The 21,103-nt window shown below is 51.6% G+C and overlaps 2 protein-coding genes across 3 annotated transcripts in view; both read left to right on the top strand.

Moving 5' to 3' along the window:
• The window catches only part of LOC117096507 (aggrecan core protein-like), a 443,073-nt gene that overhangs the window by 221,314 nt on the left and 200,656 nt on the right, over window positions 1-21,103 (top strand). The window lies entirely within an intron of this gene.
• Window positions 1-21,103, top strand: part of SMARCB1 (SWI/SNF related, matrix associated, actin dependent regulator of chromatin, subfamily b, member 1) — a 45,167-nt gene that overhangs the window by 22,749 nt on the left and 1,315 nt on the right. For both annotated transcript variants that reach the window (XM_033233974.1, XM_033233975.1), the window contains exons 6-7: window positions 4,347-4,513; window positions 13,350-13,540. In XM_033233974.1, coding sequence (XP_033089865.1) covers window positions 4,347-4,513; window positions 13,350-13,540 — 358 coding nt within the window. The remainder of the gene's footprint in view (window positions 1-4,346; window positions 4,514-13,349; window positions 13,541-21,103) is intronic.

The raw sequence follows: 21,103 nt of genomic DNA, 5'->3' as shown, positions 1-21,103 counted from the left end.
ACAAAATGGATGAATTCCTTGCAAAACACAAATTAGCACAACTCATCCAATATCAGATAGATAATTTAGTTGCCCTGTAACTATTAAGGAAACAATTTGTAATTTAAAAACCCTCAAAAATGGCCAGGCACGGTGGCTCTTACCTGTAATCCCAGCTCTTTGGGCAGCTGAGGTGGGAGGATTCCTTGAGCCCAGGAGTTCAAGACCAGCCTGGGCTAGCAGGATCCCATCTCTGATTAAATTTTAAAATATAAAACATTATTTTTAAAGAGGAAAAAAATTCTCCCCCCGAAAAAATCTCTGGGCCCATATGATTTCACTGGAGAATTCTATCAATCAAATGTTGAAAAATGAATTAACACAAATTCTACACAGTCTCTTCCAGAAAATAGAAGAGGAGAGTGTACTTCCTAATCAAATTTATAAAGCTCCTATTACCCAGATATCAAACCTAAAGACAGTACCAAAAAAAGAAAAATACAAACCAACATCCTTTATGACTATGGATGCAAAATCTTTAGCAAAATATTGGGAAATAGGATTCAGCGATATATAGAAATAATTATATACTGTGACCAAGTGGGATTTATTTCAGGGATGGGAGGCGGGGTCAATATTTGAAGCTCAATCAATGTAATCCACCGTATTAACACACTAATGAAGAAAAATCACAGGATCAGATCAGTTGATACAGAAAAAGCATTTTGTAGAACTCAACACCTGATGATAAAAATGCTCAGAAAAATAATAGCAGGAAACTTCCTCCATTTAATGGAAGCATCTATTTAGTACAAAAAGTCCTGTCGCTAATTTTTTTTTTTTTTTTTTGAGACAGAGTACCGCTCTGTCACCCGGGCTGGAGTGCAGTGGCCGGATCTCAGCTCACTGCAAGCTCCGCCTCCTGGGTTCACGCTATTCTCCTGCCTCAGCCTCCCGAGTAGCTGGGACTACAGGTGCCCTGCCACCACACCCGGCTAACTTTTTGTGTTTTTAGTAGAGACGGGGTTTCACTGTGTGAGCCAGGATGGCCTCGATCTCCTGACCACATGATCCACCCGCCTCGGCCTCCCAAAGTGCTGGGATTACAGGGAGGAGCCACTGCGCCCGGCCTTCTGTCGCTGACATTTAATAGTGAAAGGTTGCATGCTTTCTGCCAGAGATCAGGAACAAGCCAAATATGTCTGCTGTCACTATTCTTATTCAACATAGTGTTGGAAGTTCTAGCTAATCCAATAAGCCGAGAAAAGGAAAAAAAGACATGTAGATTGGAAAGGAAGAAAGAAATAAAATCCTATTTGCGGATAACATGATTGTCCTTGTGGAAAATCCCAAGTGCTCTACAGAAAACTTGGAGAACTAATAACTGAGTTCCCCAAGGTCACAAGATACAAGGGATACAAGGTAAACATACAGAAATCCATTTTATTTCTATATACTATTAATGAGTACCTAGACACAAATTAAAAATACATTACCATTTATCATCACTCAATAAAAAAAGGAATAATTAGGTATTAATCTAACAAAACATGTACAGGACTTACATACCAAAAACTATAAAACACTGATAATTAAAGAAGACCTAAATAAGTAGATATATCATATTCATGGATTAAAAGACTCTAGATGATGTCAGTTTTCCCCAAATTGATACACAAATTTAATGCAATTTCTATGAAAAATCTCAGCAAGATTTTTTTTGTAGATATAGACAAAATTGTTCTAAGATTTATATGGAAAGGCAAAGAAACTAAAATAGATAAAGCAATTTTTTTTTTTTTTTTTGAGACGGAGTTTTGCTCTTTTGCCCAGGCTGAGGTGCAGTGGCGTGATCTCAGCTCACTGTAACATCCGCCTTCCAGTTTCAAGCGATTCTCCTGCCTCAGCCTCCCGAATAGGTGGGATTACAGGCGCCCGCCACCATACCCGGCTAATTTTTGTGTTTTTAGTAGAGACAGGGTTTCACCATGTTGGCCAGGCTGGTCTCGAACTCCTGAACTCAGGCAATCCACCCGTCTCGGCCTCCCAAAGTGCTGGGATTATAGCAATTTTGAAAAAGAGTAAAGTGGGAGTAATCATTCTACTCAATCTCAAGGCTTACTATATAGCTGCGATAATCAAGACTGTGTGGTGTTGGTGGAGTGACATACCATGATGGAACAGACCCACACAAACGTGCCCTCCTGATTTTTACCAAGATGCAAATGTAATTCAATGGAAGAAAGACAGCTCATTCAACAAAATGGCGCTGGAGCAATTAGACAATCATAGGCAAATAGGCTAGGCGCAGTGGCTTCTGCCTGTAATCCTAGCACTTTGGGAGGCCGAGGCAGGCAGATCACCTGAGGTCGTGAGTTCGAGACCAACCTGACCAACATAGAGAAGAAAGTGTCTCTACTAAAAATACACAATTAGCCAGGCGTGGTGGCGCATGTCTGTAATCCTAGCTACTTGGGAGGCTGAGGCAGGAGAATCGCTTGAACCTGGTAGGTGGAGGTTGCCCTGAGCCGGGATCGCGCCACTGCACTCCAGCCTGGGCAACAAGAGTGAAACTCTGTCCCCACAAAGCAACAAAAAAACAAAAAAAAGGCCATGGGTAGTGCTCACACCTGTAATCCCAGCACTTTGGGAGGCCAAGGCGGGTGGATCACCTGAGGTCAGGAGTTCGAGACCAGTTTGACCAACGTGGAGAAACCTCGTCTCTACTAAAAATACAGAATTAGCCCGGCATGGTGGTGCATACTTGTAATTCCAGCTACTCGGGAGGCTGAGACAGGAGAATCACTCGAACCCGGGAGGCCAAGGTTGCTATGAGCCAAGATCACACCACTGCACTCTAGCCTGGGCAATAAGAGCGAAACTCCGTCTCAAAAAAAAAAAAAAAAGGGCAAAAGACATGAAGAGAAACTTCATTAACGAAGTTATACAGGTGGCAAATATACGTTGAAAAGCTTTTCCACATTTTTAGCCTTAGGGAAATGCAGATTAAAACTACACTGTTATTCCACATCTATAAAAAGTGGTGACAGCATCAGATGCTGGTGAGGATGTGGAGGAACTGGGTTACTCATAAGCTGCTGGTGGGAATGTCAAGTGGCTGGAAAACTGCCCTGGAAAACAGTTTGGCAGTTTCTGTTAGAAACTAAACATGCAACCAGTGTACCTGAGCATTTATCCTGGAAAAATGAAGACATGTTTACACAATAGCCTACGCATGGATGTTCATAGCAGCTTTATTTGTAATAGCCGGAAACTGGAAATGACCTAGACAGCCTTCAGTGAGTGAATAAAATGTGGCCCCTTCATACCACAGAACGTCACTTGGCAGTAAAAGGAAGTGACAACCTGGATAAATCACTGGATATAGATACAGTCCTGTATCTTGACTTTTTTGGAGGAAACTGGGCACAGTGTGCATGGAATTTCTCTGTGTTGTTTCTTGCATCTGCACATGAATCTACAATTACTTAAAAATGTTTAATTTTAAAATGTCCTGGGCAGTGTATTCACTGGGTGTTTACCTAGTGCACCTGAGGTTCCTGCTGTTGCTGCCCTGCAGGCTGTTAGGATGCTAGTCCCCAGCGTGTCTTTAGGGCAGGGGTTGTGGCAGACCTGCTTCTTGATGGAATCCTGCTGTCTGCTCTGAGGGAATTTTTCTTGGCTTTTTCAGCTTATCCCTGCAAGGCATCTTGTCAGTAAGATCTGGGCGGAGCAGGGAGAAAATGTTGACTGAGGGGACGTTGCTAAGGTCTGGCTGGCCACAGATGGTCCCTGTGAGCTCCCATCTGGTACAATTACTTTTCCAGGATCCGATCCGAGATCTGTAGGGACCTCCACAGTTGTGACCTTGTTGAGGCCCTGCTGCTGCTACTGCAGTCACAGGCCTGGAAATTGCTATGGCTTGGCACAGTGTGTTTTGCTCACATGAGGCCTGGTATTGGGCCAGCCTCTGTGCCATCACATCTGCCACCAGTTCAGCACAGAGGGGAGTTAGAGAGATGGCACGCAAGCTTCGATGTGCCTTTGCTGGCCTTGCCCGGAGCATCTCATTAGTTAGGATAATCTCATGCGCCCACCCAGCTATGAGCGGAATAGGGGGAGTGTTTATGGCCATGACCACCCTCAGGGTATGGAGCAGGAGGTATATGCAGCATGAGGGCTGGGGGCCTGCTAGTCATGTGCTTCCTCCTTCCACTCCCAGTTTCCAGGGAGGCCACCCTCAGTGCCCTAGTTTTCTTCTTCTACATCCGGAGATGTTTGACTTCGAAGAGGAAGGGGTGAGGGAGGCCAGTCCATGCCCAAGCGTGGTACAATTTGTTGGCATCCCTTCCCTCTCCTGATTTCAGAGAAGTTGATGACACCTGAGATGTTTTCAGAAATCCTCTGTGACGATCTGGATTTGAACCCGCTGACGTTTGTGCCAGCTATCGCCTCCGCCATCAGACAGCAGATCGAGTCCTACCCCACGGACAGCATCCTGGAGGACCAGTCAGACCAGCGCGTCATCATCAAGGTGGGTGACTTCTCACCCAGCACTGGAGCCTTCCTGGCCCTCAGGGTGGGTGTCATCATAGAGCACTGAGGGTACAACAAGGCCTCCCTCAGCAGAAGCCCGTTTTTGGGTTCCATGTCGTCTGGAAAGTCATAGCACCTGGCTTTGCTCCCTGCAATCCCCCAGGAAGGGCATAGGCTGAGTTCTCATAGTAAAGTGTTACATACATTCTGGACACATTCAGGGGGTGCCTCTGAGGCACTGCCAGGCTCTGAGCAAAGCTCAGAGGTTTAGAGAAGGTGAAGGCAGCTGATTGGCTGGGCCAGGCTGAGCGCTCCAGGGTGACCTAGTAACCCAATAAGATGCTGCCTTAGCGGCCATATTACAGGTGAAGAGGTAGGTACATGGAGAGCTGAGATCACCTGTGGAAGTTTGGCCAGCTGAGAAGTGGTGGGGCTGGCAATTGGGCGCAGGTCTGCACCCTGCAGAGCCTATAGCATAATCCTTGCTATGCTGAGCTGCCACTGCCAGACTATGCCTTGAGGGTGAGGGGAGCTTTGAAAATAGGAAGATATAAGAAGTAGGTGAAATTGGCACATGTGATGACTCTAAAAAGGTCAGTGGTTTGGTTTGATTTGATGCTGTGCCTTTGGCTTCCATTTTAGAAAAACATTGATGTATAAAAATAAAAGCCATGTTACAAAGGGTTCCTGAAAATAGTCTTTGGGGTGGAGGAGCCTCGGGAGGGATGCCTCCTGTGACCAAGGGACGCCTCTGCCCCGTGCGCCAGATGGAGCCTGGGCCCACTTCTTCCCACTGTGGTTCTCCGTGGCACTTTACAAAGATTTTGGAAAATAACATGGGGGAATCACCAGCAACTTCCTCTGTGGTCCCCCAAGTAGAGAACAACTAAATATCTTAGTTAGTTAAGACAGTCTCACTGTCACCCAGGCTGGAGTACAGTGGCACGATCTCGACTCACTGCAACCTCCATGTCCTGGGTTTAAGCAGTTCTCCTGTCTCAGCCTCCCAAGTAGCTGGGATTACAGGTGCCTGCCACCATGCCAGGCTAATTTTTGTATTTTTAGTAGAGACAGGGTTTCACCATATTTGTCAGGCTGGTCTCAAACTCCTGACCTCAAGTGATCCACCCACCTCAGCCTCCCCAAAGTGCTGGGATTATGGCATGAATCACTGCACCTGGCCTAAATACTTTGTGTCTGTGTGTGTCAGAGTCTCACTCTGTCGCCCAGGCTGGAGTGCAGTGGTGCCATCTCAGCTCACTGCAAGCTCCGCCCTCTGGGTTCACGCCATTCTCCTGCCTCAGCCTCCCGAGTAGCTGGGACTACAAGTGCTCGCCACCACACCTGGCTAATATTTTGTATTTTTTTAGTAGAGACTGGGTTTCACTGTGTTGGCCAGGATGGTCTCGATCTCCTGACCTCGTGATCCACCTGCCTCGGCTTCCCCGAGTGCTGGGATTACAGGCCTGAGGTGCCGTGCCTGGCCAATACTTTGTTTTCTTGATTAATATTTTAAAATTGTGGTAACATTTATAACATAAAATTTACCATTTTAACCACTTAAGTGTAAACTCAGTGGCAGCACATTCACATCCATGGCTGTGTAGTTATCACTACCATTCATCTCCAGAATTGTATCATCATGTAAAACTGCAACTGTGCATCAAACACTAACTCCACATTCCCCCTTCCCCAGCCCCTGGCAAGCACTGCTGTTCTGCTTTCTGTCTCTATGAATTTGACTACTTGAGGTGTCTCATTTACATTCCATAAGGGAATCATGCAGTATTTGTCTTTTTGTGACTGACCTGTTTCACTTAGCAGAATGTCTTCAAGGTTCATTTATGTTGTACCATGTCAGAATTTCCTTCCCTTTTTAAAATGTATTTATTTTTAGACAGCATCTTACTCTGTTACTTGGGCTGGAATGCAGTGGCGCAATTATGGCTCACTGCAACCTCTGCCTCCTGGGCTCAAGTGATCCTCCCAGTTCAAGCTCCTGAGTAGCTGGGAAGCTAGGACTACTGGCACACTCCACCACACCCGACTAATTTTTTGTATTTTTTTGTAGAGATGGGGTTTCGCCATGTTGCCCAAGCTGGTCTCAAACTCCTGGGCTCAAGCCATCTGCCCACCTGAGCCTCCCAAAGTGCTGGGATTACAGGCGTGAGCCACTGCGCCTAGCCTCCTTTCTTATTAAAGCTAAATAATATTCTGTTGTATGGATCTATCACATTTGTATTTATTCATCCCTAAATGGACGGACTCGGGTTGCTTCCACATTTTGGCTATTGTGAATAATACTGCTACGATCCTGGGTGTGCAAATATCTGTTGGTGTCCCTGCTTTCATTCATTCATTCATTTAGATGGAGTCTCATTCTGTCACTCAGGCTGGAGTGCAGTGGCGCGACCTTGGCTCATGGCACTCTGCCTCCCAGGTTCAAGTGATCTCCTGCTTCAGCTTCCTGAGTAGCTGGGATTACTGGTGCCCGCCACCACGCCCAGCTAATTTTTTGGATTTTTAATAGAAACGGGGTTTCACCATGTTGGCCAGCCTGGTCTCAAACTCTGCCTCAGCCTCCCAAACCAAATGATCCGCCTGCCTCGGCCTTCCACAGTGCTGGGATTATAGGCATGAGCCCTGTGCCTGGCCCCTGCTTTCATTTCTTTTGGGTGTATACCTAGAAATGGAATTCCTGGATCATACGGTGTTTAGTTTTTTGAGGAACCACTATACTGCCTTTCTCAGTGGCTGCACCCTTTTATATTCCTACCAGCAATGCACAACGGTTCCAATTTCTCCACATCCTCACTGACACTTGTTAGTTATTCTTTTCTTTTCTTTTCTTTTTTTAAGACAGTCTTGCTCTGTTACCCAGGCTGGAGTGCAGTGGCATGATCTTGGCTCACCGCAACTTCCACCTCCTGGGTTCAAGGGATTCTCCTGCTTAAGCCTCTCGAGGAAGAGCTGGGAAGATACATGCCACCACACCTGGCTAAATTTTGTGTTTTTAGTAGAGACAGGGTCTCACCATATTGACCAGGCTGGTCTCGAACTTCTGACCACAAGTGATCTGCCCACCTTGGCCTCCCAAAGGATTGCAGGCGTGAGCCACCGTGCCCGGCTGGTTTGCCAGTATTTTTTTGAGGATTTTTGCATCAGCATTCATAAGGGGTGTTGGTCTGTAGTTTTTCTTTCTTGTAGTATTTTTTGTCTGACTTAAGTATCAGGGCAATGAGTTAAAGAATAGTTTGAGGCCGGGCGCGGTGGCTCAAGCCTGTAATCCCAGCACTTTGGGAGGCCGAGACGGGCGGATCACGAGGTCAGGAGATCGAGACCATCCTGGCTAACATGGTGAAACCCCGTCTCTACTAAAAATACAAAAAACTAGCCGGGCGACGTGGCGGGCGCCTGTAGTCCCAGCTACTCGGGAGGCTGAGGCAGGAGAATGGCGTGAACCCGGGAGGCGGAGCTTGCAGTGAGCCGAGATCCGGCCACTGCACTCCAGCCTGGGCAGCAGAGCGAGACTCCGTCTCAAAAAAAAAAAAAAAAAAAGAATAGTTTGAGAAGGATTGGTATTAGCTCCTATTTAAATGTTTGGTAGATGGCCAGGTGCGGTAGCTCTCACCTGTAATTCCAGCACTTTGGGAGGCTGAGGCGGGTGGATCACCTGAGGTCGAGAGTTAGAGACCAGCCTGACCAACATGGTGAAACCCTGTCTCTACTAAAAATCCAAAAATTAGCCGGGTGTGGTGGCACACGCCTGTAATCCCAGCTACTCGGGAGACTGAGGCAAGAGATTGCTTGAGCCTGGGAGGCAGAGGTTGCAGTGAGCCGAGATGGTGCCACTGCACTCCAGCCTGGCCGACAGAGTGAGACTCTGACTCAGTCAATCAATCAATGTTTGGCGTAATTCACCAATGAAGCCATCAGGTCTAAGGCTTTTCTTTGTCAGGAGGTTTTGGGTTATTGATTCAGTCTCTACTTGTTAATACCTTTTTGAGAAGAATACAAATTTGTTTCCCATAACCTGTTTCAGTTTCACATTATAGCCAGCTAGGAGGAAAAGAAGGGACAATGGTAGGAGAGAAGTGGGGTGAGGATGGGAGCAGCAGCAAGCACCTGGCCTGTGTCCTGAGTATGGTCTGCTGGCTCTGGAGGGCAGCCCTGAGGTCTCCACTCTGTGCTCCTCTTTGTCTTGTAAACATGTTGAGGATGAGGCCATGTGGGCTAACCCACCCAGCCGTGCAGTTCCAGATGACTGGGATTGGTCACACACAGGGTCCTCATGAAGCCTGACTGGCAGCTTCCCTTAGTTTTTCTCAGAATTGAGCCCACTTTCATTGTTGTTATCCTGATGGGGCCTGAGGAGGAGCCATACAGGAAGTTGCCCAGCAGCTGTAATCCTCCTGGGACTGTCCCCTGCCCCACCAGAAGAGGCTTCCTCAGTGATCCTCTGACTTACCTGTGATTCCCACCTGGAGGATGGTGGTAGCTGGCAGGTTGAGAGACCGTCCTCAGCCAGATTTCCTGCTCTGCCCTTTGGGTCAGACCAGATGTCACAGGGTGGACACCGCTGGCCCAGGGAAGCCTGTGTTATGTGGGACAGACTGTGTTTTTCAGGCCAGAGGCCTCCTGGGCAGCGTGACCCTGGGAACAGTGACCTGTCTTAAGAAGAATAGAAGGTCACACCCAGGGTTTCCCATCTATAACTTGGACGCAGAAGAGCTGGGTATTTCTTGCTTTCTTCCATCCTTTTTTTTCATGACTCACTACGGCCTTGACCTCTTGGGCTCAAGTTATCCTCCCATCATGGCCTCCCGAGTACTTGGAACTATAAGCGCGTACCACCATGCCTGACTAATTTTTAAATTTTCTGTAGAAAATGGAGTCTCGGCTGGGCACCGTGGCTCACACCTGTAATCCTAAGACTTTGGAGAGCCGAGGCGGGCAGATTGCCTGAGCTCAGGAGTTCAAGACCAGCCTGGACAACATGGTGAAACCCCGTCTCTACTAAAAATACAAAAAATTAGCTGGGTATGGTGGCATGCGCCTGTAATCCCAGCTACTCTGGAGGCTGAGGCATGAGAATTGCTTGAACCTGGGAGGTAGAGGTTGCAGTGAGCCAAGATTGCACCACTGCGCTCCAGCCTGGGCGACAGGTTCTTCCCATCCCACTGACTCTGTCTCAAAAAAAAAAAAAAAGAAAAAAGAAAATGGAGTCTCACTGGGTTGCCCAAACTGGGTGTGAACTCCTGGGCTCAAGAAACCCTTCCACCTTGGCCTCCCAAACTGCTGGGATTACAGACATGAACCACCGTGCCTGGCCAGAGCTGGGTGTTTCTGTAAGGACATCTTTCTTTGTCTTGATCCTGGAACATGACTGAAGGAAAACAGGAATCTTTGGAGCCATGGCACGTGAGGACCATCTCTCTCCTCAGAAAGAGTGCCTTAGGTTGGAGCGGCCTCCTACAGATATTCTTGGCAATGCTGGGACCAAAGCCCAGGCCTGGCTGCCCTTGTCAGGGCACCTGGCCCAGGTCGGCTTTTCCCAGTTCCAGCAGGGGTTGGCGGATAGGGGAGGAAGCTGGGGACATGCTGCTGCTGAAATTGGAGCCATCAGACCCAGTGGCACTGTCCAGGCCCTGTCAGGAGAGTGCATGGGGTAAGATGTGAGTCGGGGCTCGGGGAGGTGGGCAGGGACCTGGCCCTGCTATGCACCTGCTTGGGAGTCCTTGCCCTGCCTTGGCTCTGTGAGTCCACCTGGAGTCCAGCGCTCCTCACTACCCCACCAAGGCCACTGCCAAATGGCTCCCTCCCTCCTTCCCTGCCTTCCAGTAGAGGTCTCAGCATGGCAACTCAGCCCGTATCTCTTTTCTGCCCAAAATACCGCAGAAGCTTCCCATATCCCTCTGTGGAAGCCAAGCCCTTCCAAAGACCTCAGGGCCCTCACTGCCCTCTGCTCCAGTCCCTTGCCACCCTCATCTCCTCCCTTTTCCCCTCACTGGGCTGAGCTGGGTGCCAGACCTTGGCTCCCCAGGCTTTTACATGACTGTGTCCCCCACCTGGGACTGTTCTCCCCCAGGGAGCCACATTCCTGCTCCCGGGGTACATTCACTTCTTCCTAAAGGCCACCTTCCTAGAAGCCTTCCTGGCCTCCTGACTTCTGAGGCCAGCCCGGACTTTCTGCCCCTCCCTCCCTTTCCTCCCTGGCACTCCCGTGCTGTCTGGCACACTGCATGCTCACTTAACCTACTTAGTGTCTGTCAGTGCCCCCACCAGCATGGCTTTTTTTTTTTTTTTTTTTTTTTGACACAGAGTCTCATTGTGTTGTCCAGGCTGGACTCGAACACCTGAGCTCCAGTGATCTTCCCACCTCAGCCTCCCGAGTCACTGAGACTACAGACATGCACCACCTCACCTTTCTCAGAGCAGCCTTTGGAATGTTTGTCTCTCTTGTGCCTCTCCTTGGTAGACACACAGTCTAGACTTCGGAATAAATGAATGTGTTAGTGACTGAATGGCAGGGGACAGGCAACTCCATCCATGAGCCCAGGGCAGGGAGGGCTTGCTGGGTGGGAGCCATGTGCCCATGGTCCTATGGAGTCCTGTTGGGTGGTTCCATGGGCTGTCTGCTGCTGCATGCTCTTTTTAGACCCAGCACCCACACGGTTTGCTTGGCATTAGATTCCAGCTGGGAAGGGCTAGTACCTCCTATTCCGGTCATCATCAGGCATGGGCATATGTGGAGACAGCAAAGGACATGGGGGCCTGACTGCAGCCCCCATTGCCTGGCTGCATGCCATGTACAGGATGGTGCAGCTCTGCCCCTTGGCTTCCTCCCTCTGCGTAAGATTCCTTGATGCCCAGAACAAATACACCGTGCCTATGCTAGGATTCCTGGAGGATTGTTTCAGACAGTCCTAAGTGCTGTGAAGAAAATAGGAGAGGTGCCAGCATGGTGGCCTGCATGTATAGTCCCAGCTACTCAGGAGACTGTTGGGGGAGGATCTTTTGAGGCCAGCCTGGGCCAACACAGAGAGGCAGCAGGGAAGCCTGAGGGGAGCAGAGGGCTCAACCACAGGGTCTCTTCTCTGCCCAAAACACTTGATATATTGCCTGGGCCTTGTAGAGACCTTGTCTCTACAAAACAAATTAGCCAGACATGGTAGTGCCTGTCCGTAGTCCCAGCTACTCAGGAGGCTGAGGCAGGAGGGTCCCTTGAGCCCAGCAGTTCAAAGCTGTAGTGAGTCATGATCATGTCATTGCACTCCAACCTGAGTGACAGAGTGACATCCTGTCTCCAAAGGGGGAGAAAATGGAGAGAAGGGTGTGGAAAGGGGCTGATGGGAAGGGGAGCTCTCAGGAGCTGGCACTTTAGTTTAGACCAGGATGCTAAGAAGAGGCTGCCAGGTGAGGGGAAGACCATTCTAGCAAGTGGGTGGTGGTGTGCAGGGCTTAGAGGCACAGGGCTTTATGAACATGATTGGGGATTGGGGTGCCCTCATCTCTAAAAGGGGGCAGAAATCTCCGGAAGGGCTGGGCTCCAAGGCAGTGGTGAGTTCTTCCTGCAACTGCCCACCCTGATCCTTGATTTAAAACCTAAGGATAGGTGGGGCACGGTGGCTCACGCCTGTAATCCCAGCACTTTGGGAGGCGGAGACGGGCGGATCACGAGGTCAGAAGATGGAGACCATCCTGGCTAACACGGTGAAACCTCATCTCTACTAAAAAATACAAAAAAATTATCTGGGCGTGTTGGCAGGCACCTGTAGTCCCAGCTACTCGGGAGGCTGAGGCAGTAGAATGGCATGAACCCAGGAGGCAGAGCTTGTAGTGAGCCAAGATCACGCCACTGCACTCCAGCCTAGGCAACGGAGCAAGACTCTGCCCCCCCCCCCAAAAAAACTAAGGTAAATGGGCAGGTGCCCTATGGCCTGCTTGCCCCATGGAGCACTGGACAGCAATGAGGGATGACCCCAGCCCCATATTCTAGTGGGAGGAGTCTTGCAAGCATGACGCAGAGTGAACGAAACGACCCCGAAGGGTCCATCTTATTCAGAAGAGCCATACGTACTCAAGGGGTGAGAAGTCAAAATGGTGCTTCCCCAGCAGGGCGGGCATAGGTGGGAGCTCCTGGGGTGCAGTCTGTGTGTTTTCCCCGGCTGGGTGCTGGCTTCCCAGGTGTCCACTGGTGAAAACCCCCTGATAGCACACCCAGGGCCTGGGCCCTCTGGCTGTGAGTCATGCGCCGCAGGGAGTCCTCTGGGGAGTGTGGGAGGAGCTGGCCCAGCACTGTGCTCCCCACAGGCTTCCCTGTCACCTCACTGCGTTGGCCTAGAGTAGGGTGCATCTGTGAATGTGTTAGGCAGGGTTTTCTGAGAGGGCAAGCTCTGTAAAGGCATAGACATTGGCTTAAGACAGGACTTAGGGATGCCTTAGCTGAGCCCTGCCTTGCCGGTGTAGTCACGTAAGACTGATGGCAGCAGGAGCGAAGGGCAGAAAGGAAGGTCTCCACCAGCACAGGGCACAGCGGGGATGGGATGAAGGTAAGATGGACTCAGGTGCCCCCGGGGCCACTTCAGGGCCTCTTGAGGGTGACTGTGCTGGTCCCTGAGCCACAGCCCCTCGTGGCAGACAGGAGGGTTGTGGGGTCAGCCTTGTTTTGGGGATGGGGAACTGGAAGGACAAGGGCCACCTGCAGTTCTCACCTGGTGGACCCTGGTGGGCAGGGCGCGCCCCAGGCCTGGCAGGCCCCCACTCCTCGCAGCCTCCCTGGGCTGGGGGCAGTCCTAAAAGCTCTAACTCACGTCCTTTGGTTGTCGCCACAGCTGAACATCCATGTGGGAAACATTTCCCTGGTGGACCAGTTTGAATGGGACATGTCAGAGAAGGAGAACTCACCAGAGAAGTTTGCCCTGAAGCTGTGCTCAGAGCTGGGGTTGGGCGGGGAGTTTGTCACCACCATCGCATACAGCATCCGGGGACAGCTGAGCTGGCATCAGAAGACCTACGCCTTCAGGTAGGATCGCGCACGAGTCTCTTCCTCCCTCATCTCTCTGCAAAACTGTTTTGAGAAAAAGACTTCTCTGTGTGAGTGGTGACACCTTTGAGGCTTTCTCAAGCTTCGCAGCACCATCTGGCTGGGGTCTGTGTGTTTGCTGTGTCCCCCTCCTGCCCTGTGTGTCTCACCAGGGCTCCGCTGTACCAGGTAGGGTTAGAAGCACTTAACACAATAGCTGGCAAAGACTTGAGTTCTGTCAGGGCGAACCTCAAGTCCTTACCTCCACGGAGCCCTGGGCCTGCCCCCTGCCATCCACCATTCAGTCATCCTGCCCCACACCTTCTCTCTCTGCTCTTGCCCAGATGGTTATTTTGGTCAGGGTGGCCCCTGCCCAGGGTTCTTCATCTGTTGAACTTGAATTCTGTCTTAAACACAAAGGCCCACCCAGCTTTCAAGAGTCAGGGGTCCCTAGCAGCTCCTTCTTACTGTAGTAACTCTGCCTTTGGTCAGTCAGAGAGCATTTGATGAGTACCATGCTGGCTGGAACCCATCCTGGCTGCCCTAAAAGATAGAGACAGGTCACCTTGATCCCTGCCTGCAGCATTTGGGCTGGCTGAGATGGCGGTGGAGGTGTGAAAAGAATATTCCAGTCCAGTGTCCTCTGTGCTAGGGATGGGGATGGACCTGGGAGAGGCCCTCCTGTTCCTGGCAGGAGGTAGGACGTAGAGTTAAAAGCGAGGTCAGGGCCCAGCACAGTGGCTTACACCTGCAGTCCCAGCACTTCGGGGAGCTGCGGTGGATCGCCAGAACCCAGTAGTTCAAGACCAGCCTGACAAAAACATGGGGAGACCCCATCTCTACAAAAAATACCAGAATGAGCCAGGCATGTTGGTGCACACCTGTAGTTTCAGCTACTCAGGAAGCTGAGGTGGGAGGATCGCCTGAGCTCAGGAGGTCGAGGCTGTAGTGAGCCAAGATCATGCCACTGCACTCCAGCTTGGGTGACAGAGTGAGACCCCGTCTCCAACAACAACAAAAAAATAGCGAGGTTGAGCTCTCCCAGCTCAGCAGGACTCTAGGACTGGAAAGCCCTGTGGTTTCTAACCGTGTCCTCTGTGTTGGGATGGGGTGGGGGTGCGGCAAGCATCCCTACATCAAAACAGGATGTTCGGCTTTAATCTGCTCATCAGACTATCACCTTCCACATCTGCAGTCATCACTCAGGGAAGACAGCTTAAAATGCTACATGAGGAGCAAATAGGAAGGTCTGTTTTGCAAAGCCATGACAATTAATGGAGCTCGTTAAGTTTGTGTCTAACTTGTTTTCCCAGACATCCCAAGAGACAGCTTTCTACGACTTCCCGTAAATCTGAGCAAGGAAGAAGGAATGAGAGCCACCCACGGGCCTGGGAAACAGCTGAGCCCCTGCCTGAGTGCAGTGGTGCTGAGATCCTGTGACCTGCCCCCCAGCAGCCCTGCCAGTCACATGGTTCTGCTTCAGAGACAGGGCAGCTCAGAGAGGAGGCTGGGGGTCTGGCGTCTGATGCCTCCCTGTTCCCGTGGGGTGTTGCCTGGGAGTGCAGCTGTAATGTGCATTCACCCTGCACAGAGCCAAGCCCTATGGCCAGAGAGCCAGTCAAGGGTGGCCTCACTCCACCAGAGTTGGGTTTGAGGACCCGGGAGGTAGTGATGTTGCAAACATCAACACTGAGCACCTCCTCCCCCAGAGGCTGAGCCAGTCAGAACCCTCATTCTGGGCTCGCAGGTATAGGTGGCAGACTAGCTGCCCCCAGCATCCGGCCCCTACGGTGTTGACCCTCACCTAGCCCTGCAGCCGCTGTGCCCACAGTCCGGGCTCAGGAGCTGAAGTCCCCGGGGCCTCTTGACAGGTCCTCACAGCATCCTTTCTTTCAGCCACCACAGCACCATCCCTCCTGCTCTGACCCGAAGGTGACCTGAGCCTGAATTCCTTGCCAAACTCCAGGCCCTCTGCAGTTTGCAGAGTGGCTCCAGAGCAGGCCCCCTGGGGAGTCCCTGGTGGTGGCAGGTCAGGACTTAGAGGCGGATCCCCTCTTTATCTCAACGACCACTTAATGCATTCCAGTTGTGGGGCCCCCATCTCTTATGCTGAGTGTGCAGGTTTCAAATCTTTAGGGTTACAGGCAAGGCCATCCCGCAGGGGAGGACCAAGGTGAGCACACGTCCCTATCACAGCAGCCAGGCAGTAGGGGCAGCCTGCCTGGGGACCTGGGAAGTGTCCTGAGTGCCCTTTTAGCATCAGGAGGGCTGCGTGTGTCTTCCTACTCCCCATACTAGAATACAGCCTCAATGACAGGACAGGGCCTTAGGGTTGGACTGTCATCCCTGACTCCAACCCGCGTTCCCCCCACTGCACCACCCCACCCCATGGGATCTTAGGAGGGACTTTGTTTAACTCTGTCCCCAGGGATACCAGTGTCAGTCCTGCCTGGCCCCGCCTGGGGAAAGGAGGATGGGCCACTGAGTCCCCAGGTCCAGGGACCAGTCAGCCCACAGAGAGCTAGACTAGGAGTCCTGGCCTGGTCTTTGCCACGCAGAAAGCTTGGCAACTGCTGTGTCACATGACTTCCTAAGAAGGGTTTTCAGGCTGGGCGTGGTGGCTCACGCCTATAATCCAGCACTTTGGGAGGCCGAGGGGGGCGGATCACCTGAGGTCAGGAGTTGGAGACCAGCCTGGCCAACATGGCAAAACCCCGTCTCTACTAGAAGCAGAAAAATTAGCCAGGTGTGGTGGCGGGCACCTGTAATCCCAGCTACTCAGGAGGCTGAGGCAGAATTGCTTGAACCCGGGAGGCAGAGATTGCAGTGAGCTGAGATTGCGCCATTGTGCTCCAGCCTGGGTGACAGAGCTAGACTCCATCTCAAAAAAAAAAAAAGAGTTTTCAGCTCTGGGCCTAGGTCACCCCATAATGGAAGCACTCACTGATTCCCCAAGAGCCAGTCCCTCCATCTCTCCCAGCCAGAGCTCAGTGCCTGGCTTCCATACCCTCCTCAGCAATGGGGACATTGGATCCACGGTACAGTGGGGCAACTGCTGGCCACAGGAACTATGTACGCAAGGCCACTATGCCCACACCTTGGGGGAACCAGGACAGAGAACAGCCTGCTCCCTTTGGCAGTGGGACAGACAGGAGACAAGCATGAAGGGGAAACGGGCATGTGACAAACTGGTCAGAAGCGCTAGGCTCCTAGAGGACAGACTGGGACCAGAGTGACACAGACGTCATAGAGCCAGTGGAGTAGGATGAAGGGCCAGTGACAGGAAGGAGACAGGGCTCAAGGGGAAGGAGGCTGGGCTAGGCAGAGCCTCTGAGGAGAGCTGATCCTGCAAAGTTACTGGCACCTCCCCTGGGCCAGCCCTGTGTTCCTGGCCAGGGACTGGAGGAGACAGTGCCTTATCTGGCAGAGGAGACAGATTCACGTGCATGGCCATCAGTGTGCCATGGCCACTGAAAGCACTGGAGGCTGTGGGCATGAGGAAGGGCAATGGGGGGCATAGAACCTGGGGTGAGGATGGCCAGGGCAGGTGCTGACGGGGGACTGCAGCAGGAAGGATCGAGAGGTGGCCAGGGACAGGCAGGTGCTTGAGAAGGAAGGTGGGCCTTGTGGATCAGGCAGGGCGTCTGCCCAGGGGGCTCTGCACACTAGCAGTCCTACACGTACAGGGTGGGGATGAAGAAAGACTAAGGGTCAGGGAGCTTGGTAGCTGGGCCTGCGTGAGGGACAGAGAGGCAGTGTCCCTCTGATGGCACAGCATCAGGAATTAGGCTGGGGGATGTCAGGGACACGTTGGGCTGGTTGAGTGTGAGCCTCAGAGGTTCCTCCCGAAGCTCTGCCCACCAGCCCTGGTCTGATTTCAGGTTTTATTTATTTTTTTTTAACAGCTTTATTGTGATATTCATAAACCATACAATTCACACATTTAAAGTATATAGTGCAGTGGTTTTTGATATATGCACAGAGCTGTGTAACTATCACCACCGTCAATTTTAGGACTTTTTCATCACCCCAAAAGGAAGCTCCACACCCCGCAGCAGGCAGTCCCATTCCTCCCCGCCGTCTCTCAGCCGTAGGTGTCCACTCATCCACTTTCTGTCTGTAGATTTGCCTGTCCCGGGTACTTCATAGAAATGGAACCATCTAATAGGTGGTCTTTTATGACTGGCTTCTTAGCATAATGTTTTCAACGATTTGGAGTACAATTGCTGGGTCACGTGACAACTCAATGGTTAGCATTTTGAAGAATTTCTAGACTGTTTTCCAAAGTGGCTGCACCATTTTGCATTCCCACCAGAAGTGTGCGATTCCTGTTTCTCTGAACCCCGCCGACATTTGCTGTTCTCTTTTTGATCACAGCCATCTGAGTAGGTGTGAAGTAATTGTGGTTTTGATTTGCATTTTTCTAATGACTGATGATATGGAGCATCTTTGCCTGTATTTCTGGCCGTTTGTGTATCTTCTTTGGAGAAAGTGATTTGCTAGTTTCTTTTTTTTTTTTTGAGACGGAGTCTCGCTCTGTCGCTCAGGCTGGAGTGCAGTGGCCGGATCTCAGCTCACTGCAAGCTCCGCCTTCCGGGTTTACGCCATTCTCCTGCCTCAGCCTCCCTAATAGCTGGGACTACAGGCGCCGCCACCTCACCCGGCTAGTTTTTTGGATTTTTTAGTAGAGACGGGGTTTCACCGTGTTAGCCAAGATGGTCTCGATCTCCTGACCTCGTGATCCACCCGTCTCGGCCTCCCAAAGTGCTGGGATTACAGGCTTGAGCCACCGCGCCCGGCCTGCTAGTTTCTTAATTGGGTTGTCTTTTTATTGTTGAGTTATAATTGTTCTTTATATATTCTAGATACAAGTCCCTCATCAGATACATGATTTGCAGGTATTTTCTCTCATTTGGGGGATTGCCTTTTCACTTTCTTGATAGTGTTCTTTGAAGCACAAAAGTTTTCATTTTGATGTAGTCCAATTTATCTTTTTTTTTTTGAGACGGAGTCTCGCTCTGTCACCAGGCTGGAGTGTAGTGCTGTGATCTCGGCTCACTGCATCCTCCGCCTTCTGGGTTCAAGCAATTCTCCTGCCTCAGCCTCCCAAGTAGCTGGGATTACCGGCGTACGCCACCACACCTAGCTAATTTTTTATTTTTAGTAGAGATGGGGTTTCACCATGTTGGCCAGGATGGTCTCCATCCCTTGACCTCATAATCCACTTGCCTCAGCCTCCCAAAGTGCTAGGATTACAGGCGTGGGCCACTGCGCCCGGCCGGTAATTTATCTATTTTTGTAGTTTGTTGCTAGTGCTTTTGGTTTCATATCTGAGAATCTATTGTCAATGCAGAGTCATGTTGCCCCAGCACCATGTTGAAAACTACTCTTCCTCCATTGCATGGACTTGACACCCTTGGAAAAATCAACTGAGGCTCCTGGCGGCCTCGGAGGTATTGGTTGCAAACATAAGGGTGACATCAAGTTTTGGCATCTCCCCTTCCTGCTCGAGTGGCTGTGGGCAGGTCGTTTTCCTTGAAGTCTATCTATATTTTGTAATTTGTAACGTGGGGATAATACTTGTCTGTTGCATCACGTGAGGTCATGAAAGTGAGACCACATTGAAAGTAAACCTCAAGATACTCAACCGGCATCAGTCCTGGCTCTCTCTGTCAACTCAGACATGACCATCCCTGCCTGAGTCTCTTTGTCCCCACCTGGACACTTCGGGTGGTAGGAAGGTCTGGGGTCCCTGGTGGCTTCGAAGCCCATGAACCAGAATTCCCTGGAAGGAGTGGGGAGCAGGGTGGCTTCCAGGGTCCCCAGCACTGTTTGGAACTCAGGACAGCATCTCCCTGCCCATATGCCCCCCAAAACCCAAGGCAGGCTAGTGCTGGCTCTAAGCCCATTCTTAACGTGGTTGGTGCGAGCATTTATTTTAGAACAAACCCACTGGAGAGGAATCTTCCCAGTGTCAAGGGGAGGTAAACAAAGAAGCCTCTGGGACCCACTCACCAGCTCTTATTTAAGAGGAAAACATGTTTTGCTCCCCTCGGTGTGGGCTGGGTGCCTTTCATGTCTGCCCTCCAAGGAAGGCTGCTGGGAGCCCTCATGGTGAGGAATGCTGTTTGAGGTCTGAGGCTGGGGCGGTCCCTAGACTGCTCACCTCCCCCCCCACCCCCGTGCTGGCCGGGGACCAGCTGCTGAGGATGGGCTAGCCCAGAGGCCCACACAGGTTGGGGTGCCGACACTGCCTCTGGCCCTGCCTCTGCATCACCAGCATGAGCTTGAGCTTCTGGGACTCATGAGCATGGACCTGCTCATGGTGGGCTGAGCTTCAGCTGTGAGGGGTCAGGCCTGCTGCAGGGAGAGCCAGCCGCAGCCAGTGCCCTGTGCTGTGCCTTGTGTGCTCACAGTCCCTGAGACCCCAGGCTGAGGAGAGCAGCACCAAGCCCAACCTGGAACTGGCTCATGGCTCCTGGTGCTGCGTGGGCGCTCACTGGTGTGGATGTAGGGAGCCGGGGCTCGCTCTGCAGGCAGACCCGTCCCACAACCTTGAGCGCCGGCTACAGGGAGGGCGTGAGAAGGTCCCTGGCCCCTAGGAAGCTCCCTCAATGGATGTGTGTTGGCTGCTTTAATAACAGTCATCTTTCAAAAGCCTTTCACAGCAATAAATGTTTCCATATTCCAGATGAGGTTTGCAGGGACCTGTCCTCTCTTAATCTGTCAGTGTCCGCCTGGCGCTTCCCCTGAGCCTGGCCTGTCCTTGCTCCTCCCAGAACTCACCGTGTTTTGCAGGGCCACAGGCTGGCAGGGTGTCCTTCTCCCAGGGCTGAGCCTAGGGAGAGCCAAGTGGAGGAGAAAGGAAAGGACCGTGGAGAGGGGAGGGGAAGTGGGAGAGTCATGGTTAGGACCGCAGTCTGAGGCCTTCTGCCAAGCCAGGGGTCTGGTGTCACTCAACCGGGAAACACTGTCAGCACCCAAAGCTGCTCTCTCAAGAGGTGGGGGTGACGGGAGCCACTGCATGTGGGAGGCACACAGGCCCTGTGGCATCCACAGCTGTGGTCTCCTTAGCGTCCTATCACAGACTTGCAAATCAAGGCCCAGAAAGGGGGCAGCCAGCCACCCTCCCACCTACCCCAGCACTCCTGTGTCCACCCCATGCCTGTGTAGCCTCTGCCCTTGCTGCCCCCGCCTCTGCTGTATCCCCTTGGCAAGAGGAGGGTACCTTGGGACAGAGTCGGGTGGTCCTTACGAGACCCAGGGCAGAGTGTGGTCCAGGGATATGGCTTCAGTCCAGCTCCCTGCCAGCCAGCTGTCTGATCCTAAGCACAGACCAGCCTCTCGGGGGGTTTTGTTTGGCCAGGAGGTGGGCTGAGGGGCAAGTGTGTAGAACATGCAGAAACAGGCTGTGCAGTGGCCCTCAGTAGTGGGGCACTGGGGACTTCTGGGAGACTCCTTTGCTCTCATTCACCATCCATCCCTTTTCCCTGATCAGTGGGCCCTGGCTCTGAACACTGGGTGGAGCATACAGTCCTCCTGCTCCTATGGGTTCCACCTCCT

The sequence above is a fragment of the Trachypithecus francoisi genome, unplaced genomic scaffold, assembly GCF_009764315.1.
Source record: "Trachypithecus francoisi isolate TF-2019V2 unplaced genomic scaffold, Tfra_2.0 Lachesis_group14, whole genome shotgun sequence".
NCBI lineage: Eukaryota > Metazoa > Chordata > Mammalia > Primates > Cercopithecidae > Trachypithecus > Trachypithecus francoisi.
Note: the sequence above shows the minus strand (reverse complement) of the source record. Positions and strands in the feature narration are given on the sequence as shown.